The sequence below is a fragment of the Agelaius phoeniceus genome, chromosome 16 (genome assembly GCF_051311805.1).
Source record: "Agelaius phoeniceus isolate bAgePho1 chromosome 16, bAgePho1.hap1, whole genome shotgun sequence".
In the NCBI taxonomy this organism is placed as follows: Eukaryota; Metazoa; Chordata; class Aves; order Passeriformes; family Icteridae; genus Agelaius; species Agelaius phoeniceus.
In genome coordinates this window covers 1046149-1073762 of record NC_135280.1, presented here as the reverse complement: position 1 = coordinate 1073762, position 27614 = coordinate 1046149, and the positions used below count along the sequence as shown (strand labels likewise).

At 55.3% G+C, this 27614-nt stretch overlaps 4 protein-coding genes across 22 annotated transcripts in view; 2 read left to right on the top strand and 2 right to left on the bottom strand.

The window, feature by feature from the left end:
* Positions 1-1045: 1045 nt before the first annotated feature.
* PGP (phosphoglycolate phosphatase) lies at positions 1046-4645 on the bottom strand. Its single transcript, XM_054643971.2, has 2 exons — positions 3950-4645; positions 1046-3127 (listed from the first exon to the last, which is right to left on the bottom strand). The coding sequence occupies exons 1-2, from the start codon at positions 4575-4577 to the stop codon at positions 2802-2804; spliced, it is 954 nt and encodes a 317-aa protein (XP_054499946.2). The 5' UTR covers positions 4578-4645; the 3' UTR covers positions 1046-2801.
* Positions 4646-4915: 270 nt separating this feature from the next.
* On the top strand, positions 4916-15069 carry E4F1 (E4F transcription factor 1). 7 transcript variants are annotated; one of them, XR_008535152.2, is made up of 16 exons: positions 4916-5289; positions 5612-5751; positions 5880-5976; positions 6615-6796; positions 6995-7115; positions 7389-7541; positions 7989-8155; positions 8479-8706; positions 9016-9124; positions 9739-9956; positions 11262-11460; positions 12327-12487; positions 13205-13267; positions 13391-13714; positions 14573-14661; positions 14751-15069. XR_008535152.2 is itself a non-coding variant. In XM_054643367.2 (15 exons), exons 1-15 carry the CDS (start codon positions 5154-5156, stop codon positions 14591-14593), a joined length of 2319 nt encoding a protein of 772 aa, XP_054499342.2. In that variant the 5' UTR covers positions 4916-5153; the 3' UTR covers positions 14594-15069. The 7 variants fall into 7 exon arrangements, 6 of the variants coding, with proteins under 6 accessions (XP_054499342.2, XP_054499344.2, XP_054499347.2 ...); XM_054643367.2 differs by having other exon boundaries at positions 14573-15069; XM_054643369.2 differs by lacking the exons at positions 14573-14661; positions 14751-15069 and having other exon boundaries at positions 8482-8706; positions 13391-14533.
* Positions 14585-24187, bottom strand: ZDHHC4 (zDHHC palmitoyltransferase 4). 10 transcript variants are annotated; one of them, XM_077187175.1, is made up of 7 exons: positions 23667-23896; positions 22820-23230; positions 19164-19237; positions 17894-18072; positions 17681-17806; positions 16078-16322; positions 14585-15337 (listed from the first exon to the last, which is right to left on the bottom strand). In XM_077187175.1, the coding sequence occupies exons 2-7, from the start codon at positions 23180-23182 to the stop codon at positions 15179-15181; spliced, it is 1146 nt and encodes a 381-aa protein (XP_077043290.1). In that variant the 5' UTR covers positions 23183-23230; positions 23667-23896; the 3' UTR covers positions 14585-15178. The 10 variants fall into 10 exon arrangements, with proteins under 10 accessions (XP_077043290.1, XP_054499349.2, XP_077043282.1 ...); XM_054643374.2 differs by having other exon boundaries at positions 14585-15360; positions 23667-23894; XM_077187167.1 differs by lacking the exon at positions 23667-23896 and adding an exon at positions 24061-24187 and having other exon boundaries at positions 15230-16322.
* A 123-nt stretch (positions 24188-24310) lies between these two features.
* Positions 24311-27614, top strand: part of GRID2IP (Grid2 interacting protein) — a 41533-nt gene continuing 38229 nt past the window's right edge. For 3 of the 4 annotated variants that reach the window (XM_077187160.1, XM_077187158.1, XM_077187157.1), the window contains exon 1: positions 25969-26496. In XM_077187160.1, coding sequence (XP_077043275.1) covers positions 26481-26496 — 16 coding nt within the window. In that variant the 5' untranslated portion in view covers positions 25969-26480. Of the gene's footprint in view, positions 24493-25968; positions 26497-27614 lie in introns of those variants that run through there. The other variant, XM_077187159.1, reaches the window with a different exon arrangement.

Below are 27614 nucleotides of genomic sequence, written 5' to 3'. Positions count from 1 at the left end.
CTGCCTCCTGCCCACGCTCAGGCTGGGCATGGTCCCGGCTCCAGGCACACCTGGGGAGCCTGGCCGTGTGTCCGTGGGCCATAAATACCTGTCCCCATAAATACCTGTCCCTCACAGCCCAGGGGCTCCACGGGAGAGGAAACCTGAGGCGGGAGCTGAGCTGAGCGCTGCTGTCAGTGCCGGGCGCGGCTCTTCCTGCTCAGCCCCGGCGTGGGCAGGAGCCACAATCGGGGCCTTTGTGTGCCCCGGGGCTGGCACGGCCCAGCACGGGCCCAGGTGAGGCTCCTGGAGAGATCAAATGCCCAGAGGACAGTGGCAGCCTGCCCTTGTGGCAGCGGCAATTCCCACATTTCAACGGGAGCTCCCTGGGCTGGAGCCAGGTGCTGATCCTGCTGTCCCTGGGCTGCACGGACACACAGACACACCTGTGCCACCCTCGGAGGAAAAGGGAAAAGGGCTGTGCCACAAAGTCACTGCCACAGCCTCCACTGCTCTCACACTGTCACCTGTGTCCTGATCCTGAGCAGTCCAGGAGCCCCCAGAACGTTCCAGACCTGCCAGGCTGACATAACCAAGGTGTGGAGGCAAGGAAAAGCCAAGAATTCCTTCATGTGATGTCTACCCAGGGAAAATGCAGGCTTTGGACATTTTCCTGTCATGCACAGCCCAGGGCTGAACAAACTGGGTGAAGGGAGCCCACAGGAAAGGAGAGGGACTTTGGCCAAGGGCGTGGGCAGGGCAAAGGGGAATGAATGGCAGAGGGTGAGATGAGGTGTTGGAAAGAAACTCTTCCCTGTGAGGGTGGGCAGGCCCTGGCACAGGGTGCCCAGAGCAGCTGTGGCTGCCCCTGGATCCCTGGCAGTGCCCAAGGCCAGGTGGGACACTGGGGCTGGGAGCACCTGGGACAGTGGGAGGTGTCCCTGCCATGGCAGGGGTGGCACTGGGTGGGCTTTGAGGTCCTTTCCCAAACCATCCCTGAGCCCCAGGATTCCCAATGACAGCTGCAGCACAGCTCAGGAGACCAGACCACACGGTGAGACAACACTGGGGAGAGCAGGTTTGTTTAATGGGAATTCAAGTAGAGGATTAAGAACAGTTTGGAAGTCAGAACAGAGATTTGAAGCATGATTGAGCACGTTCCAGCACCCCTGAGCCCAGGAAATGGCTCCCTTGCCAGCGAGAGCCCTCAGCAGGGACAGAGCTGCCTGAGGGATGCTGGACACTCTCCTGACCTTTTCCTGACACATCCTGACACAAAAAGCACCAGAAACTGAGACTGAATCCAAACCCACACTGTTACATCAGATACGACCTGCAGTGAGCCCACAATGTCCATCTCCAGGTTACCCAGACCAGGGGCAAGTTCTGCCTCTGGGACTTTGCAGAAGAGATTATCCACACTTCCACAACTCCACATTACAAACAAACAGCCTTTCAGAGGTTCAGCCAGTGCTCTGGGAACACTGAGACACTCTGGACTGCAGGGTTATTGCTGTGCTAAGAAGGTGACAAGTTACCAGGCAGGAAAGGGCATCAGCACTGCCCGAGCTCCTCAGCTGGACAGGAAGGAAAACCAGTGCTTCAACTGAACTGTAGATACTGGAATCTATGCAATAAAAGCGTGTTATTTGCATATATAATTTTCAATTAATTCTCTAATGCAAAAGCTTTCACTGTGGGATTCAGGCAGCACAAAAACCACCCTGTGGTGAGCCCCTCATTGCCCAATCCCACTTGGAGATCAAAGAGAATCATCCCTGAGCAAGCCAGCACTCCTCACCACCCAGTGTGCCCAGCCCCTGCTGGCACACACGGAAGATCTGAACCTCAGGGATGGAAGGAAGCACGAGCTATTGTCACACACAGCCAGACAGAGCCACAGGGCTCCCTGTGGACAGCTGTCCTGGGCACTACCTCCATCCAAGCACTGAGCAGGAACTGGGATTGTGCAGCTAAAGCCAAGGCAAGTGGCTCGTTGATGCTGAGGGAAGCGCAGGAGCTCGGTACACATCGATCCAGGGATTCCTGGGAAGCAGCAGGAATGAGGGACAGTCCTGTGTGGCTACAGACTCTCTGCATTACCAAATGCAACCGTTTAGGAGAATTAACTCAGTGCTAAGTACATTCCTCTCATCCTCCCTCCTGGGAAACAAGATATATTATCATAGACTCTATTTATAATTTAAATATATTCTAACTTTATGCTCAGGGAGTGCCAGTGTGTACATGTGCTTTACACACTCTCGACCTTGGACAGACACTGTGTGCAGCAGATAAGGTCTGCAGTTGTGTGGGATCATCCCAATCTGCATCACAAGTGCAATGTGCAGTGGTCAAAGGAAGGAGATGAATTTGTGTGACCTGACATGGGGCTGTGCCCCTCAACAGGGCCTCAGCTGGGAAAAAGAGTCACCCCAAGGGCAAACACCAGCTGCACAAGTGTTTCCAAGTACAACCAGAGTTACTGCACATCCCAAGAGTCGTTTCCCTGAACAGACCAGGCCGAGCCATGGCCCAGCCTGGCCAGGACATGATCATTGCCCTCAGATCAACCAGCCCAGCCCAGCCCAGCCCAGCTGTACCATGGAGCACCACCAGTACTGGATCGATGCATTACAACTACAGCCAGCCCCAAGCCCAGCCCCTGTAATGCCCCCTTTGTTCAAAGTGCATTTCAGACCGAGATGTAAACAGAATCATACCGAGAGGACAGAGAGGAGACAAGCGAAGGGTTCTAACCCCGGGGAGTACCTAGTGCGTGCCTTACTGCCGGGGCTGCTGCCGGGGCTGCCCCGGGCCCCTCACTGCCCCAGAGCAGGGAGCAGGTCGGCGATGCTGTCCACGTAGTAGTCAGGGACCAGGCTGTGCCTGGCGGGACAGCCGCTGTCCTGGTGGCCCCGCACCTCGTCCAGGGCTGTCACCCCGGTCAGGGTGAGCAGCGTGGTCAGCCCGCAGCTGTTGCCCATCAGGATGTCCGTGTCCAGCCTGTCCCCCACCATGATGGTGCGAGCGGGGTCCACCGGGAACTCTTGGGCCACGCAGTCGAACATGAAGCGGTTGGGCTTGCCCACGATGAACGCCTCGCGCTGGGCTGCTGTCTCCACGGCCTTCACCAGGCATCCTGTCCCTGGGGAACACAGAGAGAGGGGTTAGGGACAGACAGAGGGCATCTCCACGGCCATCACCAGGCATCCTGTCCCTGGGGAACACAGAGAGAGGGGTTAGGGACAGACAGAGGGGGTAGGGACAGACAGAGGGCATCTCCACGGCCGTCACCAGGCACCCCATCCCTGCAGGGACAAGCAGAGGGGTTAGGGACAGAAAGGATCTCCATGGCCTTCACCAGGCATCCCAGCCTTCACCAGGCACCGTGTCCCTGCAGGAACAGGCAGCAGGGATTAGGGACAGAAGGCTCTCAGCGCCCACACGAGCCAGGACAAATCCGCTCAGGACACTGGGAATGGACGCCTCAGCTTTACAGGCAGAGGGACGGGTGGGTCTCAGGAGAGGTGGTGCTTAAAGCCTGCCAGGAGGTGGGAATTCCATCCTGCAGTGTCAAAAGGGAACTGCTATTCCCAAGTAAAGGATCAATAAGGATTCTCTCTCTTTCAGGGGTGCTGTGGAGGAAAGGCTCTGGGACACCCGGGCTACCTCAAAGAATCCCAGGATAGCTAGAGGAGACCTCTGGAGACCATCCAGTCCAACCTCCTGCAAGGCAGGGCACCTGGATTAGGTGACACGGGAACGTGCCAAGGCGAGGTTGGAACATCTCCAGAGACAGAGACTCCATGACCTCCCTGGGCAGCTCCTCCAGCGCTCTGCCACTCCCCAGGGAAAAAGGTCCTTCCTGAAGCTGAGGTGGAACTTCTCGTGTTTTATCACCACAACACCGAGGCACGGAGACCGCCCATCCCCGGGCCCACCCGCTCCACCCCCCGGCCCCGCGCACCGGGGATGCCGGCGCCGCCCTCGAGCGGCAGCCGGTGGTCGCGGTTGGTGCCGACCAGGAGGCACTCGGAGCCGCCGCGCAGGAGGTACCGCAGCGCCTGGCACAGCTTGGCGTAGCTGAAGTGCTCGTCGAAGCCCACGAGCACGGCGCGCACGGCGGGCTCCAGCGGCGCCTGCACCCAGTCGGCGGGCGCGGGCCCGGGCAGGGCGGCGGGCCCGGTGCCGACGTGCGGGATGCCCACGGCCTCCAGCTCGGCGGCCAGCGCGGCGCTGCCCAGCACGTAGGCGGCGGCGCCGGGCGGCAGCGCCTGCCGCAGGTAGCGGGCGGCGCAGAAGGCCGAGCTGAAGATGTGCCGGGGCTCGGCGGGCGGGAAGCCCAGGCGCCGCAGCTTCTCGGTGTAGGCCGCGCGCGTCCGCCCGCTGTTGTTGGTCACGTAGCACAGCCGCTTGCCCGCCGCCGCCAGCCGCTCCAGCGTCGCCGCCGCGCCGCTCACGGCCGCCTCGCCCCGCCACAGGACGCCGTCGCAGTCGAAGAGCAGCGTGTCGGCGTTGGCGAGCGCGGCCCGCGCTGCCTCGCCCTCCAGCCGCCGGCAGCGCCGCGGGCCGCCCGCCGCCATCGCGTCCGCCATGGCCGCGCCGCCGCGCCCGAGCGCCCCGAGCACCCCGCGCACCCCATTGGCCGCGCCGCCCCCCGCGCCTGCCGCCCGCGCCTTCCCATTGGCCGCGCCGCCCCCCGCGCCCGCCGCCCGCGCCTCCCCATTGGCCGCGCCCCGCACGGACCGCGTCCCCATTGGGCGGTGCTGCCGGCGGCCACGCCCTCCCCGCCGGGAGCCGGCGCCCGGTGCCCCTCCCCGTCCTCCCGCTCGTCGCCGCCGATGGCGCCCGCCGCGCCGCGCTTTCATTGGCCGCCCGTCCCGAGGGCCCGCCCCCCGCGCGCTGCTATTGGCCAGGGCGCCCCGGCGCTCGTTCGGTAACGCGTTAGGCAACTCCGCGGTAACTCTTCGGGAACTGCCCGGACTCCGCTCCACCGGGGCTCGGAGCCCGGCGGTCACCGGGAGCGGCGGAGAGACCGTGCTCCGACACCGCCCGCCGACGCCCGGAACCCCCGCGCGGCTGGCGCGTTCCCCGCCGAGCCCCGTCCCGTTGTTATGACGACACGGCCGTAAAGCCGCCATCTTGCGGCGCGTTGCGACACGGGGGCCGCGATGGCAACGGGCGCGGGGCCGGCGGCGCTTACGGCAGGAGCGGCAGGGCCAGGCCGGGGCGCGGGCTCCGGGCCCCCCGCGCCCGTCGCGTCCCCCGCCGCCCTCATCGGCCTCCCGCCGCCCTTCGGTGAGCAAGGTACCGCCCTCACGGGGCCCCGGCCGGCACTGCCAGGCCTGGGGGCGGCGCGGCCCGCTGGGTGAGGGGGCCGGGCCGGTACTGCCCGCGGGGCGGGAGGCGGACGGGTCTCGGTGTGCCTCGGCCGGGATCTCCCCGATCCCCTCCAGCATCCCCCGGGCGAGCGGCGAGGCCGGGTGTATGCCGGTGCCGGAGGGGCTGGGGAGCTGCTCGGGACGGGATCCGGGGGCAGGGAGCGGGGATACACCGAGCGCCCGGTCCCTCGGCCCTGTCCCCGGCCGTGTCCCGTGTGCCGGCCCCGCTGACGGCGCTTTCCCCGCAGACGAGGATGATGTGCACAAGTGCGGGCGCTGCCATTCGGAGTTCAGCTCCCTGCAGGAGTTCGTGCAGCACAAGCTGCAGAAGGGCTGCCAGCGCCCTCCCGACCCGCTCTCCGGGCTCCTCGGCCACGAAGGACAAAAGGTGACAGCGGCCTCTCCCAGCCGGGGCTGGAAATAATGAGGATGCAACGGTCTGTTGGGTTGGAGGGGAGGGAGCTGCGTGCTCAGGCAAGCAGGGCCTGCCTGCTGAAAGGTGCTCTGTGCCAGCAGGTGGTTCCTGCTGTCGAGGAGTCCATCACTGTTGCTCACATTGTTGTTGAAGCATCTTCCATTGCAGAGGAGATCAGCAACGCCTCGGCCATCGTAGGTGAGCTCTGGGGTGCCTTGGCACCCCCGGGGGGTCTGGTACTGTTCCCTCATCTGTGACCTCTTTGGATGGCTTTGGGTTGTGGCTGGGTGGGTGACACCTCTGTGTCACTGGGATTTGGGGCTGTTCCTGCAGAGCTCTGGGAGGCAGCCCTGGGCCAGCTCTGCAATCCTCTCTCATCAGAGCCATGGAATAGTCATGGGATGAGCTGGGTTGAGAGGGAACTTAAAGCCCACCTAGTGCCACCCCCTGCCATGGCAGGGACACCTTTCACCATCCCAGGGTATTCCAAGCCCCAGTGTCCAGCCTGGCCTTGGGCACTGCCAGGGATCCAGGGGCAGCCACAGCTGCTCTGGGCACCTATGCCAGGGCCTGCCCACCCTCACAGGGAACAGTTCCTTTGCAATGTCTATTCTAAGCCTACCCTCCTTCAGCTTAATTAATACAACTAATTAATATAAATTAGATGTTGAACTCTGTTCCAGAAGTGCCCATTTTATGCTGCCACAATGAGAAGGTTGCAAAGACTCGAGTGGCAGGTTTAAAATATCTTTTCTCCTTTTCCTGGGTGAAATACTGAAACAGTGGATGGTTTGTTGTCCTGTAAAGAAGCCAACTGTGTCCCCACCTTTTCCCAGGCAGTGGGCACATCAAAGAGGTCGTTGTAGCAGGAGAACATGTGTTTGAGAACCCGAATGGCCACGTGGATGGGGAGGTCAGTGAGGAGCAGGACAGTTCCAGTGAGGTGACGAAGGTCAAGCTGCAGGTGAACAAGGAGGGGCGATACGTGTGTGAGCTGTGCCAGAAGACATTTAAAACTGTGAGTATCCCCTCTGCTGCTGGGGGTTAGCGAGCCTTTTAGGCTGGCTGTGAACATTATAAGAGCTCCCAAGACTCAGTAGCAGTGTGCTTTACTGCCTGCCCTTCCCAGAGGGAAGTTCTGCCTTCACAAGGAGCCTTGTTGTTCTTTACAGCTAAAATGTAAAATCTTTAAACTTTTTGGAAATTCTTTCCCTAGGCCAGCATCCTCAAAGCTCACATGATCACTCACAGCAGCAGGAAGGACTATGAGTGTAAACTCTGTGGGACTTCCTTTAGGACAAAGGGGTCTCTGATCCGACACCATCGGCGGCACACGGGTGAGAGTTCTCCCAAATAAGAGCTCCTTGTCACTGGAGCTGTCTGTGGTTGTCTTTTTGCCTTCCAGTGGAATTCCTTGCTGCTTCCCATGTTTTGCTGAGCTGACACCATTGAGCTCCCCAGCTTTTGGGGTACTGGGAAGCAGTGGAAGGTTCTGGGATAGGCACAGTCATGTGCTGTAGAAAACTGAACATATTCTTCAGCCTGTCACGCAGAGCTGATCCTGGCAGTGCTGGCTTTAACATGCTTGTTTTGAATCTTGTCATTTCCAGATGAAAGACCTTACAAATGCAAGAAATGTGGGAAAAGCTTCCGGGAATCGGGAGCTTTGACTCGGCACCTTAAATCTCTGACGCCTTGCACTGAAAAAATCCGTTTCAACATGACCAAAGAAATAGTTGTCAACAAAGATGATCTGCCATCAGGTCAGTGATGCTGCCTGGACCTGCCTCCTGTCTGATAAAGCCAAACCCTCACAGCACTTGGAATAGAAATTCCTTCTGGCACAGGGTGCCCAGAGCAGCTGTGGCTGCCCCTGGATCCCTGGCAGTGTCCAAGGTCAGATTGGACAGGGTTTGGAGCAGCCTGAGATGGTGGAAGGTGATTCTGCCCATGGCAGGGGTTGAAACTGGATGGGCTTTAAGGTCCCTTCCAACCCAAACATTTCATGATAAGAAATAATCCCATGGTTTTGAATTTATATTTTTTATACCAGAAAAAAGTAATTTATAGAGCAAATTATTACCTCAAGCTGGCTGTGAACACAAGAGTGTTTGAGAATCTGGTACAAAGGTGGTGTTAACAGGCACCTTGTGCTCTAAGGCAGGGAGTTGCTGAGGGCTGCATTTCCCCACGTGGTTCATTTCTTGCAGGACCCTGCAGCTCCACCACAGACGTGGTGTCCTCCATAGCGAGCGAATCCATCGAGGCCTCCCCTGTCATCCACTTCGTGACAGATGCAAAAGGCAACGTGCTCCACGAGGTCCATGTCCAGATGCAGGAACTGCCCGTGGTGGATGCAAAGCCCCTGGAGGCAGATGTGAGTGTTGTTTGATTCAAGCACCCTCTGTATGTTTTACACATAGAATGTTTCACCTCAGAGCAGAGGTGTCTAGGGTACTGACAGTGAATCTGAGTGTGGAATGAAGGGGTTCCTTTGGTTGGTTTCCTTCTGGGCTTGTCACCCCTTGGGTTGCCAGGGTGCAGATCCACCTCATCCTCCTCCTCAGCCCAAGGTATTCCCTGGCTGATCTTTCAGCCCTGTAGCACAGCACTGGGCACTGCAGACAGAGTGGCACTCGCAGCAGTGTTGCTGTAAAACATTGTGGGTTTGCTGTGCCCAACTTCTCTTTGTTCCTGCAGCAGCCGCATCCTGAGGAGCTGCCCTGCGTGGGGGAAGTGAACAGTGAGAACCTGCTGAGGCAGGCCATGAGGAATTCGGGGATTGTCATCGAGAGAGTGCCTCTGGAGGAAGTGCAGAAGCTGGATGAACCTGTGGCAGCTGCTCCAGAAGAGCTGCAGAACAAAGGGGTGGAAGTAGAAGAGGAGCCATGTGTGGAGCAGAGTGTTAAAGTGGAAGGAGCAGAGGCTGTATGTTTGTGTTCCATCAACACATTAATTTTTTAACTTTCCTTGTCTGTATTTGGTTGTGGGCAGCACTGTTGTCCTCATGTATGTCTCCCTGTGCCTGTGGCTTTGTGTCAGGTTTTAGAGTTACATTGTGCAGGCATGATTTAAGGGAAATGTTCTTTCACACATGTGCTGTCTCTTTTCACAACAGAGATCTCTTTCCTGTCAAAGCTGGAGTGTTTAGTTGGGAATTTGGGTAGCAGTCCTAACTGGATACACCAGTTAGGTGTGTCCAAAAAAAGAAAAGCAGTTTTCCCATTTTCTCTCCAGCAGACGCCTGCAGAAAGAACCAACGGGTACAAACGTTACATTTGCTCTCACTGTAATGAAGCCTTCAATGAAGCTGCTGCCCTGGAAACTCACAGCAAGAGTCACACAGGTAAAGGGCTGCCAGGGCTGCTGTGTGACACGAGCTGTGGCTCAGTCACCTCAGCTGGGTACAGCTCCTCTGATGAGGAGAGACTGCAGGAGCTGGGCCTGGTCAGTCTGGAGAAGGGAAGGCTGAGAGGGGATCCCTTCAATCCATACAAATCCCTCCCAGGGGTGTCAGAGGATGGTGCCAGACTCTGTTTGGTGACAGGATGAGGAGCAATGGCCAGGAACTAAAACACAACAAGTTCCACCCTTATATGAGGAACAACCTCTTTCCATGATAGAGGAAAGAGCAGAGCCCTGGCATGGCAGAGCCCAGGGAGGGTGTGGAGCCTCCCTGGTTGAAGGTTGGATGTCTCCCAAACCCACCTGGACACGTTCCTGTGTCACCTGCTCCAGGTGACCCTGCCTGGCCAGGGGGCTGCACTGGATGATCCCCAGAGGTCCCTTCCCACCCCAGCTGTTTTGGGGTTCTGTGAAAGCCCACACACGTGCTTGACAATACAATTCCTCCCCTTCTCCAGGTTGTGCTTTTTGTGACAATTCAGTTCCACCCGTACCAGCTCCTTGCGCTGCAGGTTGCCCTGGATCAACCACACCTTTTTCTCTGTGTCCCTCTAGAGTACAAACCTTTCAAGTGCGAGGAGTGTGGCAAGGAGTTCACCAAGGGCTACCTGCTGAAGAAGCACCAGGAGGTGCACGTGAACGAGCGGCGCTTCCGCTGCGGGGAGTGCGGCAAGCTCTACAAGACCATAGCCCACGTCAAGGGGCACCGGCGCGTGCACTCGGACGAGCGGCCCTACGCCTGCCCCAAGTGCGGCAAGCGCTACAAGACAAAGGTGGGCCCCCCTCACCAACCTCCTCACGGCCCCCCCAGAGCCAGGCTGTGGCACAGGGCAGGAGGCTTTGCTCCTCTAGGAGCTCAGGGAAGTGTGGCTGCTCCTCTGTGGTTGTGTTCGCAGCGGTCCCAGGACGAGGGAAGAGATGAGAGTCTTGACTCCATGTTCAGAAGGCTGATTTATTATTTTATGATAAATATTATATTAGAAGAAAATTATATACTAAAACTATACTAAAAGAGTAGAAGACAGAATTTCATCAGAAGGCTAGCAAGGAATAGAAAAGAAAGGAATGACAATAAAATCTTGTGACTGACCAGAGAGTCTGAGACAGCTGGACTGTGATTGGCCATTAATTAAAAACAAGCACGTGAGACCAATCAAAGATGCACCTGTTGCATTCCACAGCAGCAGATAATTATTGTTTACATTTCATTTCTGAGGCTTCTCAGGAGAAAAGATCTAACGAAAGGATTTTTCATAAAATATGTCTGTGACACCAGGCTTTGGCAGAGGGCAGGAGGCTTTGCTCCTCAAAGAGCTCACCTGTCTCTTATAGCCCAGAGAAGCTATGGCTGCTCCATCCTTGCAAGTGTCCAAGGCCAGGTTGGACAGTGCTTAGAGCAACCTGGGATAGTGAAAGGTGTCCCTGCCCATGGCAGGGGGTCAAACAAGCTGTTCCTTAAGGTTCTTTCCAACCTAAACCATTCAGTGATTCTGTGAACTGAAACTCCAGAAAGATGTTTTGGTTTAGTGGGCAAAAGAAGGACGGTCTTTGTAAAACCATCACATTTCTGAAGAAACTGTTCCTTCATGTGTGGAACAAATATGTAATAACAGTGTCCCAGTTCTGGCCAGGATGAGGTTAATTTTTGCAGTAGCCAGGAGGGTGCATGGCCAGAACATTCTAGTGTGGGGGAAACGGGTTCCTTCTGTCTATTATCAGGGCAGGTCAGTTGCTCACCTCTTTCTTGTACCCTCTGTCATCAGTAGTGGTTTTTTATCTTATTTGTGTTTCTGTAAATTGTTCTTATCTCAGTCCATGATCGTCACCTTTTGTGCCTCCAATTCTCCTCTCCAGCCCACTGCAAGGGGAGGGGGAGAGGGAGAGGGGGAGCAAGTGAGTGCCTCATAAATTTGGTGAGTCCTGGTGTGAACGCTGGCTTGGGAAGTACCATTCCTAAACCACCACCCAGGAAAATCCTCCTATAAAAGACGTTGAGTTGCACCCTGGCAGCAAAACCCCGCGTCCGTGAGTTGGCCGTGTCCTCTCTGAGCGCTTGCCTTGCCTCCCTGTGCGTGCAGAATGCCCAGCAGGTGCATTTCCGTACCCACCTGGAGGATAAACCTTATGTGTGCCAGTTCTGCAGCCGGGGCTTCCGGGAGAAGGGCTCCCTGGTGCGCCACATCCGCCACCACACCGGCGAGAAGCCCTTCAAGTGCTACAAGTGCGGCCGCGGCTTCGCCGAGCACGGCACCCTCAACAGGCACCTCAGAACCAAAGGTGAGCACGGCTGGGCTGCCCTGGGCTTGAGCTGGCCAGGCTGGGAATGGTGCTGAGGGTGGATCCCAGCCACCGACAGAGCCAGAGGACACAGTCTCAAGCTGCACCAAGGGAAGTACAGGTTGGATATTAGGAAAAAGGTTTTTACAGAAAGTAATGGAATGGTCTGCCTGGGAGGTGGTGGAGTCACCATCCCTGGATGTGTTTTAAAAAAAGCCTGGATGTGGCACTGGGTGCCAGGGTTTAGTTGAGGTGTTGGGGCTGGGTTGGACTCCATGATCTTTAAGGTCTCCCAACCTAGTCATGCCATGAATTCTGTGGATCTAATGACTCACATGGGAGTGGGCATGTGCTGGGAAGGAAATGTCTGGGTAAAGTTCTGACCAATAATCTGGTTTGGTGGGATTAGTTGCACTGGGCTTGCTGCTCCTTTAGCTCCTAAGCAGGGATTTCCAGACTTCTTCAGCAGTGCTGATGGTGTTATTCCAAAGGAATAATAGAAGTTTACTGGAGGAAAAAATGGACTTTTGTAGGAGATATTGAGATGTATCAGCAGAAAAGATCAATGATTTAAAATATACCCAAATTCTTCCTGTATGTTCTTCGCACATGGCTTAAAAACCCTGAGTGGTTTTACCACCTGCATTTACCCACGTGGTGTTGGGAGTTGCACTGGAGAGCTGGTCTGCTCCTGGTGTCACAGGGACTCTCCTGGGCTGTTCCTTGGCTTGTCCTGGTGGGTCAGGAGCCCCTCAGGTGGCACTGGTCACTCATCCATGGCACCCCCTTGCTGCTGCTGCTTAGCACCTTCCAGCTGCTACTGGAGATGGACACAAAAAATGATGTTTTTCTGGAATTCCATGCAGGTGGCTGCCTCCTTGCTATGAAGGATGTGGAAGAAGTGATGGTGTCAGAGGAGAGTCAGTCTGCTGACAACTTGGCAGCCACAGTCCTTTCAGAAGACCCGCACACGGTTCTGGTGGAGTTCTCCTCAGTGGTGGCAGACACCCAGGAGTACATCATCGAGGTGAGAAGGGGCAGCCAGCCTGCTCTCTGGGAACTGAGCACAGGCTTGGGCAGGGAAAACTCTGCAGTTGTTCACGTTCCTGCTCCAGGCTTTTGGGAGGAGGTAGAGCAGGCTCTGCCCTGCCTGCATGGCCCGAGGGGCCAGTGGGATCAGCCTTGTTTGGAAGGAGAGCACTTGGAGCTTCCCCACCCTCCCAATGTGCTGTGTGTGCCAGGAGGCTGAGCCTGAGAACTTCTGACCACACCAGATTTTAAGTCCTCACAAGCTTGCTTCAGCTTTCCCTCCTATTTTCTCCCATTTCTATTTATCTTACTTTGTCCCAGATAATCTCTGTTGTTTCTAACAGAGGCTGCCAAAAGCAATGAATTCTGCATTTCACTGTCTCCCCTCTGTCACACAGAGCCAGTTCTCATCCCAGCAGGGTAACACAGCTCAGTTATTGAGTGCTGTAGGAGATTCTCCAGTAGGAGAAAAATCTGCTGCGTGGCCAAATCCTGCTGAGGGAGGACTTTCTCTTTCAGTTATTTGTGAACATTGTGCATTCATTTTAAGTAGTTCCTGATAATGGGATTGGGAGGGAATGTCAAGGAGTTGTCTTTGGAGTAGCTACTGCATGTGAGGGGAACACAAAGGCTTGTGTAAAAGTGAATTACATCTTGGTGATAAAATTCTTTTTGTAAGGACCTCAAAAGGGAATAATCTTATTTTGTCTTCCAGACTTCTACCGAAGACATGGAGACCAGTGAAGCTACTGAAATAATAGAGGGAACAAGACACGAGGTAAGGCAGTCCTTGGGTGACAGGAGGGGTGACACATGGCAGAGTGTGTTTGCGGGGTGAGCAGCTGGAGCTGCTCCTGTCAGTCAATGCAGCAGTGTCACTGCAGCCCCTGTCCCCCGGCAGGTGGACAGCCACATCATGAAGGTGGTGCAGCAGATCGTGAACCAGGCCAACTCGGGCCACCAGATCATCGTGCAGAACGTCACCGTGGCCGAGGGCGGCGCGGCCGCCGACGCCGCCGACACCATCACCATCGCCACGCCCGAGAGCCTCACCGAGCAGGTGGCCATGACCCTGGCCTCGGCCATCGGTGACGGCGCCGTGCTGGCCACCGACGGCGGCCTGGCCGCGCAGGAGGCCACCGTCACCATGGTGGCCTCCGAGGACATCGAGATCATGGAGCACGCCGGGGAGTTCGTCATCGCCGCGCAGGAGGGAGACGTGGAGGTGCAGACCGTGATCGTGTGAGGGAGGGAGCTGCACGCCCGGGCGCTGGGGCTGCTCGCAGAGCCAGGGGAACGCTCAGGGGCCAGCGCAGGCCCCCAAAAGGGGAGAGTGCAGGTCTAAAACGGGATAGGACAGGTCTGAAACAGGATAGGCCTGAAATGGGATAGGACAGGTCTAAAACGGGATAGTGCGGGTCTAAAACAGGATAGGACGGGACAGGCCCAAGGTGTTCTCAGTGTAAAACCAATTCCAGGAGTTAAACCCTTGGCCTGGTCACCCCGAGGAGACTGACAGGTCACAAGTGGCACTCAGTATTCTGTACAGCAGCCTCGAATCAAGGAAGATCCTTTGGGAATCAGCCCCCTCTGCCTGTCACTGGGACAGCAGTGCTCTGGTTTTTAAAAGGATTCAGAAGGTGTAGCAACTATGTGGGGGTCTCACAAGGGATTATTGAAATATATGCATTTAAAAGAAGTTGAGAAAACCAAACCTAAGGAGTTGTGGTGTGTGTTGAGCACCACTGAAACACTCTCATGCCTTTAACCTCACTCCTTCAGGCCTCCCAAGGCACGGTACTGCAGTATTTCTCTTTTTTTTTGGTATCCTGGACAAGTAGCCTTATGTACTGGTCTGTGAATGCATCATTCTACCCTGCAATGCCAGCCAGGCTGCTCTGAGAGCCAGCCTGGGGGCTGGAAAGCCATATTGTATAGGAATTTGGTTTTTTTAACCATATACGGATTTTTGATTGCATATTGTACAGATTTGGCATGTAAATAAATACATTTTTAAAAATAAAATTATTTAAAGTTCTTACTACTTTTTTTTTTCCAATTTCTCTTCTATTATACTCGGAAGAATTTCTGGAAGGAGAGGTGAACAGGGACACTTTAATTTCTTTCCTGAAGTTAGTGCTCCAAAGCTGCAGTAGGACATGGATTCTGCAGGTAAGATCCTGGCAGAAATCGTTCTTTCAGCTCAATACACACAACCTGTTGTAGTCATTGTTAACAGTCATGGGTTAATTGTTTCCCAGAGAAAGATACAGAAAGATGCTGCTTCCTCAAAATTCACAGGAGCTCTGTGCTAGCCCTTCCCAGAGAGAAAGATTCACTTTGGGAAGATGAATCAAATCCCTGTGTTCAGGGGCCAGGACTGAGCTGGCCCTGAGTCTCCCTGAGGGAGGGAGCTCCAATGATGCTCTGCTGGGGCACCAATATGTGAATTCTGCAGTAATCTTGTTCCAAATCAGTTCCAAACCTGCAGTTCCAGAATCTTGTTCCACAATCTGCCTGGGGCAGCCAAGCCCACTGCTGAACTAAAGTCTTAGAAAATAAATGCCCAAAGAAACAAGAGTATCTTCATGTTTTCTTCTTCCTTTCCAACATGGTAGGAGGGCTAAAGATTTCCTTTAAATTCCTCCAGATCCCTTTGGAATAGATGTTTTTATAGACAAGGGGTCTGTCACGAGGCTGCGAGGGGAGATGGGGGGAGCCCCCAAATCTTCGAGATTTGCACCATTCGTTGGTGGTCTGGTTGGTGAGGGCCAAATACAGACTGAAAGAGCAGTATCCCCCCAGGACCAGTGTGAGCAGGATGACAAACCCCAGCATGAAGACAATCCTAGGGAAAGTCAAGAAAAGGTGCTGCAGAGAAAGAGAGAAGTTAAAATGGAGGAGGGTTGAATCCCACGGGCACTGCACAGCCCCAGCTGGAACGCACATCCATGTGCAGGTGGAACTGTATCTGCATTCCAGGGGGGTGTCCTGCTTTAGCACCTCCACAAAGGTACCTCAGGGACTCTCAGCTGTTTCCTAAACTTCCCTATATCAGCTAGTCACTGGAATGGAAATTCCTTCTCTATGAACCAGATCTGCCGAGTGGCAGATCCTGGAGACAGGAACCTGTGGGATGGGAAGTGCTGTGAGAAAAACCCTCATTTCTAAAGTATGCAGCAGTGGCAGTTTTCTAAATCTAGTTATGTCTATAAAACAGCTAAAACCCTGCAGTCTGCCCCAAAACCCTGCAGTTTGTCCCCAAACCCTGCAGTCTGCCCCAAAACCCTGCAGTTTGTCCCCAAACCCTGCAGTCTGCCCCAAAACCCTGCAGTTTGTCCCAACACCCTGCAGTCTGCCCCAAAACCCTGCAGTTTGTCCCCAAACCCTGCAGTCTGTCCCAAAACCCTGCAGTCTGCCCCAAAACCCTGCAGTCTGTCCCAAAACCCTGCAGTCTGCCCCAAAATCCTGCAGTTTGTCCCAACACCCTGCAGTCTGCCCCAAACCCTGCAGTCTGTCCCCGTGCTGGGGGAACAGGAGGTGGCTCGTGACAGCAAAGTGCAAGCCAGGACATTGTCCAGCACTGACCTGAACGAGGAGGGCGATCCCCACGGGCTGCTCCTGCCCCTGGGCATCCAGGTAGGTGCCGTGCATGGCGTTGGAGAGCAGCAGCACCTGGAGGAGGAGGGCGGCGGTGACAGCAGCCACGGCGGCGGCGGTGGCCGCCAGGGACAGCAGGTAGAGCAGGAACACGCCCGCGTTGCCGGCGCCGATGCAGTTGTTCACCCACACGCAGTGGTGGTCAAAGCGGTGCACACACGTCCTGCACACGCCTCCAGGAGGCAGGGGCAAAGCAAGAGCCCCGGTGTCAGAACCCAGGAAATTCCTCTGAGTGCCCTGCGTGGCTCCAGCCCCTGCCTGGGGGCTCCGAGGCCTTGGCACAGAGCCCAAGACCCCTGGGCCTTTGACCCGTGGAGCAAATTCCCACCTTTATATGAAGAATTACCAGTCAAGAGAGTTTAAGTAGAATAATGGTTTGTCACGGGGTGAAAAACGGGTTTTTGAGGTTTTTAGCATGGGGTCCCAAGAGGGAGGAATTTGGGTGTACCCTGTCCTTCTTCCTTTTTCTTCCTGGCCTCCATCTTCTGGGTGATGTTGGCACTTTTGGATTGGTTTAGAGTAGAAGCTCACTGTCTAACATAGGTGATGGGTATTGGGAAGTTATGGTAAGTAATGCACACGGAGTTTTTAGTATAAAAGATAACACCAGTGTGCCTCAACCAACCTGCCAGACAGACCTAGGGCAGGTTGGAGAAGGAATGTTAGAGATAAGAAATAATAAACGACCTTGAGAACAAGAACAGAGGAATCCTGACTCCTTCAACTGCCAGGCTGGGACAAAGAGGCTTGTACACATCTCAGAGTCACTCTGAGCAGCAGAGATTCTGAGATCTTGGCACTTGGTTTTTAAGTAAGCAGTTGGATCTTTAGGTGTTTTTTAAGCTGGAAATACGTGGGAGTTGCAGTCGGGGTTTAGCTGGCAGCTTTTGAAGCAAATAAATTCAATTGCGGATCCTAAGAAAAACAACATATTCCATTTCCTCTTTTATTCACTAAGACTGCAGCTCCAAGACTTTGGTTTCTCTGACACTACTGCCTGGCAAAGCACCTGAAAGGCAGAGATTGGAGCTCCCACCTTTATTTTAGATGATAAAAAGCAGTGGTGGACTTCTCATCCCTGGCAGTGCTCCAGGTCAGGCTGGCAGGGCTCGGAGCACCCTGGGCTAGGGGAAGGTGTCCCTGCCCTGGCAGGGGCTGACATGAGATGGCCTTTAAAGATCCCTCCCAGCCCGAACCATTACAGGGTTCTGTGACTATGAAACAGAAAATCCTGATCTGAGCTCCTGACAGGTGACAATTTTTAATTTCAATTCCAGCTGCTCACAAGCTCAGCTGTTCCTGACCCTGAATTATCCCTCAGAACTGGTAATTTCTGTGAGAAGAAACAGCACCCAACAAGCTCCAGGGATGGGCAAATGCAGCTGTGACCTGGGACCCCAGGAAAACAAACCCAGCCCTGTGAGCACTGAGCTGGGAACAGAACAGCTGTAGTGGGAACTGCAGCTCCTAGGGGAGAATTCCTTTGGGAAGCTCTTAGTGCCACGGTTATCAAGGAATTTCAGATCCTTACTGCAGTGCTTGGACCTGGCTGGTTTCTCCAGGGTGCAGGTGGGACACACGAGGCCTCTCTGGAACAACACCCCATCATAGGCATAAACCTTAGCCAGGGATGCAGCGTTGGATTGTGTCACTGTACCTGCCAAAGAGACCAGAAAAAGAACCAAACCATGGGATTTGTAGCAATTTTCTTTTCTGTTTTCAAAGAGCAGGGGTGTGATCTCACCAGGGTTGGCCCGGGAGCAGAGCAGGAAGCAGCCCAGGTTGGCAGCCAGCAGCAGGTAGGGCAGGAGCAGCGGGAGCAGGTGGAACTGCAGCTCCCAGCAGTACACAAACACCTCCCAGGTGTACTCCCCAAACACTGCAGCCTGCAGGGCTACGTGCAGGACCACAAACAAACAGCTCCTGCCGAGGAAAGGGGACAGTCTGGTTAATACTCAGCATCCTGATTAACAGGTCAAGTACACTCAGAGGTGATCAAAGACTTTCCAAATGCAAGGAGACACCTCTTTTAGGTTTTCAGGCCAGCTTGGATTGCATATTAATAGTGTTTTCTCCATCCACTGGCTTCTCCTTCTCTTCTTCCCACATATGCTCCTTTAAATATGTCAGCTAAATTCCCTGCTTTATTCACATGTACTTTGGATTTTTTCCCTGTCAGTACAAAGTCCTATAATCACTTGCTGCTGACAAAATATGCCACAGCAACAGGCCACAGAACATTCTGCCAGAAGACATTTGCTACTCTGAAAGCAAAGAAAATAATCTTTAAAACTCTGCAATAATATAACCAGCTGTAGGCAATAAGGGTGGCAGGAGGTGGGCAGTGAGCACCAGTTCCAGAGTATGTGGAGAATCCCAGTGCCCCCAGCACCTCTGGCAGTGCCACCTCTCTGTCTCAGGCTGTGTTAGAGCAGAGCATCAGCAGAGCAGGCACAAAACCACCCCAGCACCCACAACACAGCTGCAGATCTACAGCCCTGCAGTCACTGTCACAGCGAGCTGCTGTGCCCAGAGAAAAGGTATTTAAATCCTTCCTGAGGCACCAGAGTTTACAGACACACAAAATGCACCTGAATCCAGCAGGCTGCCAGCAGCTTCCCCCTCAGCCACCTGGACACCCACACTAATGGGATTTGAGGGCAAGGATGGAGACAGAGTCTGTCTGACTCCATCTGCAGCTGCCACAGAGGCTGTGCTAATTCCTGTGGGGATGCAGGATCCCACCAGTGTGACCAACATCTGTTACTGAGCCACATTATCTTTGTTTGTCAATATGTTCCAATATTTCAGGGCACCACCCTCCTAACAACGAGCAAGGGAGGCAGAGACAGCAGGGTGGCAAACCTCAAAGGGAATCTGGAATCCTGACAGGCATCCCAAATGGAGACAGAATACCTAAGGATAGTACTGAGAGCTCTGGTGGTGGCAGGAGATCCCAACAGTAACCAGAAATCAGAGTAAAAACGAATGCCAAAGGCATGGAAGTGCAATACCTTGTGTGGAAGAGCCTGTGCACTGCCTGCTGTGTCACTGTCTGCAGCTGGCTGGGGATCACCAGGGACAACACCTGAGGAAATGAAGGAAATGGCAGGAAATGTTACCTGGCCATCACTGCTGCCTCGGGGCCAGCTCAGATTGAAGACAAAGTCCCTCATCCCTCAGCTCTGGACCTGCACAGCCCCAGCACTGGGGAGGAGAGGCTCCTTTTCAGGAGCTTCTCACCACAGAATCAAAGGTGGGACAGACCTTCAAGAGGTGAAGCCCAGCCATAACACACAGAGTCACAGAATGCTGGGCAAGCCCTTCAAGCTCCTGGAGTCCACCCTGTGCCCAATCCCCACCTTGTGCCAGCCCAGAGCTCTGAGTGCCACCTCCAGGGATGGGGACCCCAAACCTCCCTGGGCAGTTCCCGTGCCTGAGCCCCCTTTGCATGAAGAAGGAAGAGAGGCAGGAATGCTGCTGGGGTTTCCACAGGGGACTGAGGTTCTGCACTCCTGGGAGCCCCCCAGGCCCAAACAAACATATCTGGGTTAATGTGTGAAAGTTCTAAGGAGCTTAGGCTGGGTGTGGGGTGGGGCTGGGTTAAGCAGGGGATAGAACTGAGCAATTCCCCAGCTACAATATGCTCCATCAGCCCATCTGACAGATCAGGGGGAGATAAGCAAAGGGATAAAGCTTGTGGCCTCCAGAAAAGAGAGGAAAAAAAACCCCCACGAGCCAGCCAAACCCCCAAAACGCAGTTTGTGCAGCTCCAGCCCCATGGCTCCGTGTCTAATTGTCCTTTCAAGCACAGCTGAAGGAGGAGCTGCCCCTGCCCATGGAGTGAGTCTCCCAGGCAGGGCTGTGCCTGAGGCATTGCCTGCTCTGACAGATCTCTATAGCAGAATTGCCTGCTCTGACAGATCTCTATAGCAGGAATTGCCTGCTCTGAGCTGTCAGATCTCTATAGCAGGAATTGCCTGCTCTGACAGATCTCTATGGCAGGAATTGCCTGCTCTGACAGATCTCTATAACAGGAATTGCCTGCTCTGAGCTGTCAGATCTCTCTAACAGGAATTGCCTGCTCTGAGCTGTCAGATCTCTATAGCAGGAATTGCCTGCTCTGACAGATCTCTCTATAACAGGAATTGCCTGCTCTGACAGATCTCTGTAACAGGAATTGCCTGCTCTGAGCTGTCAGATCTCTATAGCAGAATTGCCTGCTCTGTCAGATCTCTATAGCAGGAATTGCCTGCTCTGAGCTGTCAGATTTCTATAGCAGAATTGCCTGCTCTGTCAGATCTCTATAGCAGGAATTGCCTGCTCTGAGCTGTCAGATCTCTGTAACAGGAATTGCCTGCTCTGAGCTGACAGATCTCTATGGCAGGAATTGCCTGCTCTGAGCTGACAGATCTCTGTAACAGGAATTGCCTGCTCTGTCAGATCTCTATAGCAGGAATTGCCTGCTCTGACAGATCTCTGTAGCAGGAATTGCCTGCTCTGAGCTGTCGGATCTCTGTAGCAGGAATTGCCTGCTCTGACAGATCTCTATAGCAGGAATTGCCTGCTCTGAACTGACAGATCTCTCTATAACAGGAATTGCCTGCTCTGACAGATCTCTATAGCAGGAATTGTCTGCTCTGAGCTGTCAGATCTCTGTAGCAGGAATTGTCTGCTCTGAGCTGTCAGATCTCTGTAGCAGGAATTGCCTGCTCTGAGCTGTCAGATCTCTGTAGCAGGAATTGCCTGCTCTGAGCTCTCAGATCTCTGTAGCAGGAATTGCCTGCTCTGAGCTCTCAGATCTCTATAGCAGGAATTGCCTGCTCTGACAGATCTCTATAGCAGGAATTGTCTGCTCTGAGCTGTCAGATCTCTGTAGCAGGAATTGTCTGCTCTGAGCTGTCAGATCTCTGTAGCAGGAATTGCCTGCTCTGAGCTGTCAGATCTCTGTAGCAGGAATTGCCTGCTCTGAGCTGTCAGATCTCTCTAACAGGAATTGCCTGCTCTGAGCTGTCGGATCTCTGTAACAGGAATTGCCTGCTCTGACAGATCTCTATAGCAGAATTGCCTGCTCTGACAGATCTCTGTAGCAGGAATTGCCTGCTCTGAGCTGTCAGATCTCTCTAACAGGAATTGCCTGCTCTGACAGATCTCTGTAGCAGGAATTGCCTGCTCTGAGCTGACACATCTCTATAGCAACACAGCAATTAGAGAGGCTGCGCCTATTTCGAGCTGACACCGAGGGAAAATATGCAGTGAGAGCTTCTTGCCTCAGAAGTGAAAGACCAGGAGGCAAAAAGCATATGTGGAGCTGAGAAGATGCTAAATATTTTGGTGTGAACTGGTGCGTCTCAGCTCGGCGGTTTGAGGGATGAGTGTTTGCAAAAGAAGATATTTTCCAAGTGCTGTAAGAGGAAACACAACCCAGCAGAAAAGAACCTGCAGGAAACCTCAGCACTCTGCAGCCTAAAGCCAGGTGCCCTCAGCTGCTCCTCCATGGCCCCTCCAGGCCCTTCACCACCCCATGTCCATCCCCTGGATGCTCTCTAAGAGCTTCAGACCCTTCTGATATTCTGGGGTTTGCATTCTATTGCTCCTTGTCTTATAATAACTTATCTACTATGGTGACCTTACATTTAGCATTGCCTGTATTTATATCCCAGGTGAAATATTGATTATATTCACATGTATTTATTTCCCAGGCACAAGTATTGATTGGATTCCTCCAGACAATGGCTTCATACCACAGCAGTAATTTAATTGCTGCTGTTTAAACACTTCATAGCAGCAGCTATTAAGATATGGGGGAAAAAAATCAATTTCTCTGCACAGTGTGTCTATAAACCAAAAGGAAGTATAATACCAGTAATGAAAAAAGTCTGTCTGAACTCCTGTGAACAGCATTAAACATAATTTACAATTTAAGTGATAATTTTCTCATCCTTTACCTTCCAGAAGTATTACAGCTTTTTTTTTTTCCTTTTCATTCATTTTTTTTCCTTTTCCATTAATTCCTTTTCCTTTTCTGCCCAACAGACAGAAAAATGAACTGGTGCTTTCCCAATTCCCCATTTTTACAATAAAATGCCAATTCTTAATCCTCTTTTAAAGCTCTTCATTCCTGCTTCTTTCTTAGTGAACAAGAGCCTGCAGCATTAGTACACACATTAAAGAGCTTTCCCTCAAATATCTGCCACCACTTATAATTCTCTCCCTATTTTAATCCTCAAACCTCCCCCACCTTTTTCCTCTCGATGACAGCAGCAACACCACAGAACTGCAAATTCCTGGGGCCCGATTCTTATTGCATTTTCCCGAGTTGTGTTGTGGTGTTAGTGAAGAAGGCACTTCTGGCATGGTGAGAAACTCCACCCTCACCCCAGACAGGCACAGGCAGGGCTGGGACACCCAAATGATTTTTACGAGCTGCTTGGGCAGGATTTAACCATCTCAGAGGAAGTGTATTTCTACTTCCTATCTCACCTCCTTGAGAGCAGACATCAAAACAGGATGAGATAAATTATATGTTATCACTCTGACCACACACACCGGGTTGGTTGTTTTTTTTTGCGAACAAATACAGCAGTTGCACTAATTTTAGCTCAGCAAAGCAGGGCAGATTACCAGCAGGGCAGCTGCTCATTCCCTGCCTGGAAGCGCAGTGCTGTACCTGGCTGGCCCTGGTGATGCTCCTGGTGAGGAAACTCTCCTGCCTTCCCGAGCAGAGGCACAGCAGGGCAGCGACGGCCAGCACGGAGCACAGGTACAGCAGGAACAGCGTCAGGAAATCCATCCCGAGCCCTGGAACGGAGAGGAGCGGCTGTGGGACCCATCCCGAGCCCTGGAATGGAGAGGAGCGGCTGTGGGACCCATCCCGAGCCCTGCAATGGAGAGGAGCGGCTGTGGGACCCATCCCGAGCCCTGGAATGGACAGGAGCGGCTGTGGGACCCATCCCCAGCCCTGGAATGGACAGGAGCGGCTGTGGGACCCATCCTGAGCCCTGCAATGGAGAGGAGCGGCTGTGGGACCCATCCCCAGCCCTGGAACGGAGAGGAGCGGCTGTGGGACCCATCCCGAGCCCTGGAACGGAGAGGAGCGGCTGTGGGACCCCTGGGTGCCAGTCCTGCAGCAGAGCCGGGCATTCCCTGAGCCCAGGGATGGAGCAGCCCCTCCAGCAGCAGCCAGGACTGAGGGCAGTGCTTTATGTGACTCTGCGAGGGCAGAAACACAGAATCCCCAAATCCTTTAGGCTGGAAAAAACCTCCTAGCCCATGGGGTCCCAGCTGTGCCCGATGCCCACCTTGTCCCCAGCCCAGAGCTCTCAGTGCCACCTCCAGGGGACACCTCCAGGGACGGGCACTGCAACCCTCCCAGGGCAGTTCCAATTCCCGAGCCCCCTTTCCACGGGGAAACTCCTGCGGTGCCCACCCTGAGCTGCCCTGGGGATGGGCACTGCAACCCTCCCAGGGCAGTTCCAATTCCCCCTTTCCACGGGGAAACTCCTGCGGGTGCCCACCCTGAGCTGCCCTGGGGCCGCTCCCTCTGCTCCTGCCCCTGTTCCCGAAGCACAGCCCGAGCTCTCCGGCCGCCTCCTCCCGGCAGGGAATTCCAGAGAGGGAAAGGATCCCTGGGGCTCCTCCTTTGCTCCAGGCTGAGCCCCTCCCCAGCCCCGTTCCCTTCCCGGCTGCGCTGCAGCCCCGGGGCTCAGCGGGGCCGGCCCGGAGCAGCCGCGGCCCGGCGGAAGCGGCGCCGCTCGGGGTTCGCGGCGCTTCCAGCGCCCTCCGGCGCCCCGGCGGCCCCGGCAGCGCCTCCGCCCCGCCGGGGAACGGGGCACGGCGCTAAAGCCCTAAAACCACCCGTGCAATCGGCCCCCGAACCCCGGCGCTGCCGCGGCCCCGGCGGATCGGTACCGTGCGAGCCCCGCGGGGCGGATGCGCTGCCCCCGTCCTCCCGCTGCTCCTGCCCGTCCTGTGCCAACCACCAGAAATTCCTGCGGGCTTGTGGCCTTTGGTGAAGTCCCTAAAGCAGAATCCCCGTGCTTTCCCAGAGCTGAGAGCGCGACATTCCCCGGTAGCCCCGATGCCACCGTGTCCCAGGTGAGCGGGGCTCCCACCGGGGCCGGGCTGAGGCGGAACACGCGGGATGCAGAGCTCAGCCCGGCCCTCCGAGCTGTTGTGTGACAACTGAAACCGCCGGGGCCGATTGGGTTACGGGGCCTGCCTGGAACTTGCCAGAGAAACCCGTCCGGGGGCGGCCGCCGGTCCCCAGGCTCCCGAACTGCTGGGATGGTTTTCCCAGCTCCGGGTCCCGCTGTGCCGCTGCCTGCAGCTCGGACAGCACAGGTAAGCCTTCCAGGGATGCTCCAGGGGCTTCAGCCAAAGAGCAGGTGAGTCGTCTTGGTGGGAAGCAGGAGAGGAGCTTGAGTTTCAGGAAGAGTCTCTTTTTTTTTCCCTTGGTAAGCCCAGTGCACCAAACAGGACATGAGAGGGAGAAATGCAGCCAAAATATTCCCAGGGCACAGCTGAATTGGAGTGCAGCTCAAGGCTCTTGGAGGGTGGAGGGAAAAAGCCATTTCCCCCGTCCTACAGAGCCAGCAGAATTTCTGCAGGTACAGAAACAGCTTGGCTTGGGTCCCTGGATGTCACCTGGCAAGCCTGGTGGCACAGAAGGGGCTGGGGTGGGCACGAGGGGGTTTACCTGTGGGGGACAGGCAGGGTCTGTGTGTGCCACCGCCAGGCCAGGAGCTGCAGGGAGAGCAACCACACTGGGACTGGCAGGGGAGCTGGCCCACCCTCGGTGCCCTGACAGGCTGTGCTCAAGGACAGCCAGCCAGCAAACAGCTGGACAGGGGCTGAGGCTCAGAGGGATGAAGCTCATTCGGTCCAAGCACTGTGAAAATCACTTAGAAACTCTCATCTGGTCAGAGTCTGGCAGAAGGTCTTAATGGAAGCCACATCCATTCACTTGGGATCCCAGAACTCAGCTCTTTCAAGGATTAAAATTCGCTGTCAGTGTTTAAAGTGCTCAAGTCAATTAAAAATGGAGGGAAAAGAAGCAATTACCTCACTGGCCGAACAACGACAAAAAAAGGGAATTAATTGCAGTTTTGACTGGGCAGGGAATAGTAACAGAGATGCCTGAGCTTGTAGGAGCTGTGTGTGGTCAGTGTCAGCACGGGAGGACAGATGCCCCAAAGGCCCAGGACTGCTGCTCAGAAGGAGATTTGTGCAGGAGAACCTGCCAGAAAGGAGCTGCAGAGGACAGGAGGAGCAGAAGAAGGGGGTTTCAGTCCCCTGAAGCAGTGACATGACCACAGCGGTCCCGAGCAGGAGGCAGAGCCTGCAGCTCTCTGTGCCCAGCCCCGTGCCAGCTGTGCCAGCTGTGCCAGGGAGGTTTTCCCGGCCCATCCATCCCTGCGGGCAGCAGGGCCGGTGCCGGAGCCGAGGGAGGCTGATCGCGGCGTGCTCCATGGAGAGATGCAGACGCCCCTCCCGCCGGTGCCGCAGCAGGACGTGTAATTCCCTAAAACCTCTTAGCGTGCTAAGCCCTGGGATCCCTCAGTGCCGAGGAAGCCGGGGAGAAAATCAGAAATAGCAGCTTAAGGGACAGTGGGTGCCACCGTGGGGGGCTCTGTGGCCGAACAGGTCCCGGCTCCTCCCCCTGCCAGGACCCCACACACGGAGCAGCCTGGCTGGGGACAGCTCTCCTGGCGAGCCCCAAAGCCCTCGACCCCCAAATCGCTGCAGCAAACCACGCGTGGTCCCCAAACCTCGGTGTCTCACCCACCTGTGCCGAGGGCCCGGCTGGCCCAGGCGCCCCCGGCGCTGTCCCCCTGCTCCGCACGGCGCTGTGGCCTCGCATTTGCCCTGTGGGTGAAGGATTTCCCTCCACGGGCACTAATCTGTTTTCCCTCCTTCCAGCTCCTAATTCCCCCCAGATCTGCAGGCTCAGGTCAGCGCCAGGCTCAGCCAGGACGAGCACGGCAATTAGTGTGCCCGCGCTCCTCCGTGCGATGGAAATAAAGTTAATTAGGAAAGGAAAAGGCCAGAAAGAGCTCAGTGCGTGTGTGGCGCTGGGCTGGAGCGGCTGGAAGGGCGCAGGGCTGCCGTGAGGAGGCCGGGAAGGGGCGGCCACCCCCTGCCCGCTCTGTCCCGGTGCCACGGCAGCACCGGAGCGGCCGCAGCGCCGGGGGCTCAGCGAGGACGGGGCAGCCGGGACGATGTTCCCAGGAGCGCTGCGGGTCCACGGGAAGCGCTCCCAGGGGTGATGGAGAGGCAGGAGAGCTGCGAGCCCTCGGTGGGACAGAGCCGCCGCCGCTGAGAGCCCCAGGATGGCCGCGGACTTCTGTAAGTGCTGGAGCCCGGGGCGGTGAGTGCAGGGTGCAGCTCACACCGATCTGTTCCTGCAGCACAGCCCGCAGCAGCAGCGCTGGCACCGGCCCGGTGCTTACTGGGCTCCTGCTGGAGCTGTCAGAACTGGCGCTCAGCAGCCCTGGGGATGCGGTTTGGGCACAGATGGGTTTCATCCCGCTGCTGCCAGGCTTGCCCCGAGCTTCACCCTCAGCTCTTCCCCTCTGAGCCTCATGGTCTCTGTAGGATGATTGGCCCAGGTAAAATTGTCCGAGTTTCATTTTTGTAAGTGCTTAATGTGTGTTCAGTGACGCAGATGGGATAAACACGGGGGTAAAAAGCATCTTCACAGACAGCTGAGATGAAGTGCAGAGGAAAACCCCGTGTGAATTACCCTTGTGAGTGTCACGGGCAGTGCGGGCACTCCCACACCACAGAGCCACGGAAAGGGAGGGCTGGAAGGGACCACGGCAGCGTCATCCGGGCAGCACAGCTTGGAAAGGGCATCTGAGGGCACTGTGCCCATCAGCTGCACGGGCTCTCCTTGGGCAAAGGCAGCTCCTGCAGATGTTCAGGGCTGCTGTGCCCCATTCTCCTCGGGCATCCGTGGAGCCAGTCCAAACCCTTCACGTGAGCCACAAACAAGTCCTGCTGGAAACCATCATCCTGCCGTTTGGGGATGCTGCTGTCAGGACAGCTCACACACGGACCGAGAGGGCACACAGAAATGATCCTGGGAGAGATGAGAGGATCTGGAAAATTCTAATTTACAGTAGTTTTCTAGTTGCAAACAACTAAAATACTGAGTGTCGAGGAGGGCTGGTTAAAATCAAGTCCTTGGATCATTTATTCATTAATGGAACATGTCAGAGAAATGAACGAATCATTTTGATGGACAAATAAATACAAGAAGATGCCTAAATGAGGCTCCTGGGGAAGGGGGTCGGTGGGTGCCCCAGGTGACACCAGGGCTGTGCCAGGTCACATCCGAGTGCCACGTGTAGCCCCAACCTTCCCAGCCAACGTGGCCTCCTCCATGGCCCCACCAGCAGCCAGACAGAGTAAAAGCTGTCATTTTAGGGAAATCTAGAGGGAATACAGGATCTTGGGGCATT

Bases quoted from the DNA above. Each gene is read 5' to 3' on its own strand.
- PGP (XM_054643971.2), bottom strand. From the start codon at position 4,577: ATGGCGGACGCGATGGCGGCGGGCGGCCCGCGGCGCTGCCGGCGGCTG. The intron at 3,128-3,949 runs GTGCGCGGGGCC...TGTGTTCCCCAG, and splicing joins GGGCGGCGCCGGCATCCCCG to GGACAGGATGCCTGGTGAAG.
- E4F1 (XM_054643367.2), top strand. From the start codon at position 5,154: ATGGCAACGGGCGCGGGGCCGGCGGCGCTTACGGCAGGAGCGGCAGGG. The intron at 5,752-5,879 runs GTGACAGCGGCC...CTGTGCCAGCAG, and splicing joins TCGGCCACGAAGGACAAAAG to GTGGTTCCTGCTGTCGAGGA. The intron at 13,268-13,390 runs GTAAGGCAGTCC...GTCCCCCGGCAG, and splicing joins TAGAGGGAACAAGACACGAG to GTGGACAGCCACATCATGAA.
- ZDHHC4 (XM_077187167.1), bottom strand. From the start codon at position 23,182: ATGGGTCCCACAGCCGCTCCTCTCCATTGCAGGGCTCAGGATGGGTCC. The intron at 17,807-17,893 runs GTGAGATCACAC...TCTCTTTGGCAG, and splicing joins CTGCTCCCGGGCCAACCCTG to GTACAGTGACACAATCCAAC. The intron at 16,323-17,680 runs GTAAGGATCTGA...TGCCTCCTGGAG, and splicing joins AGCCAGGTCCAAGCACTGCA to GCGTGTGCAGGACGTGTGTG.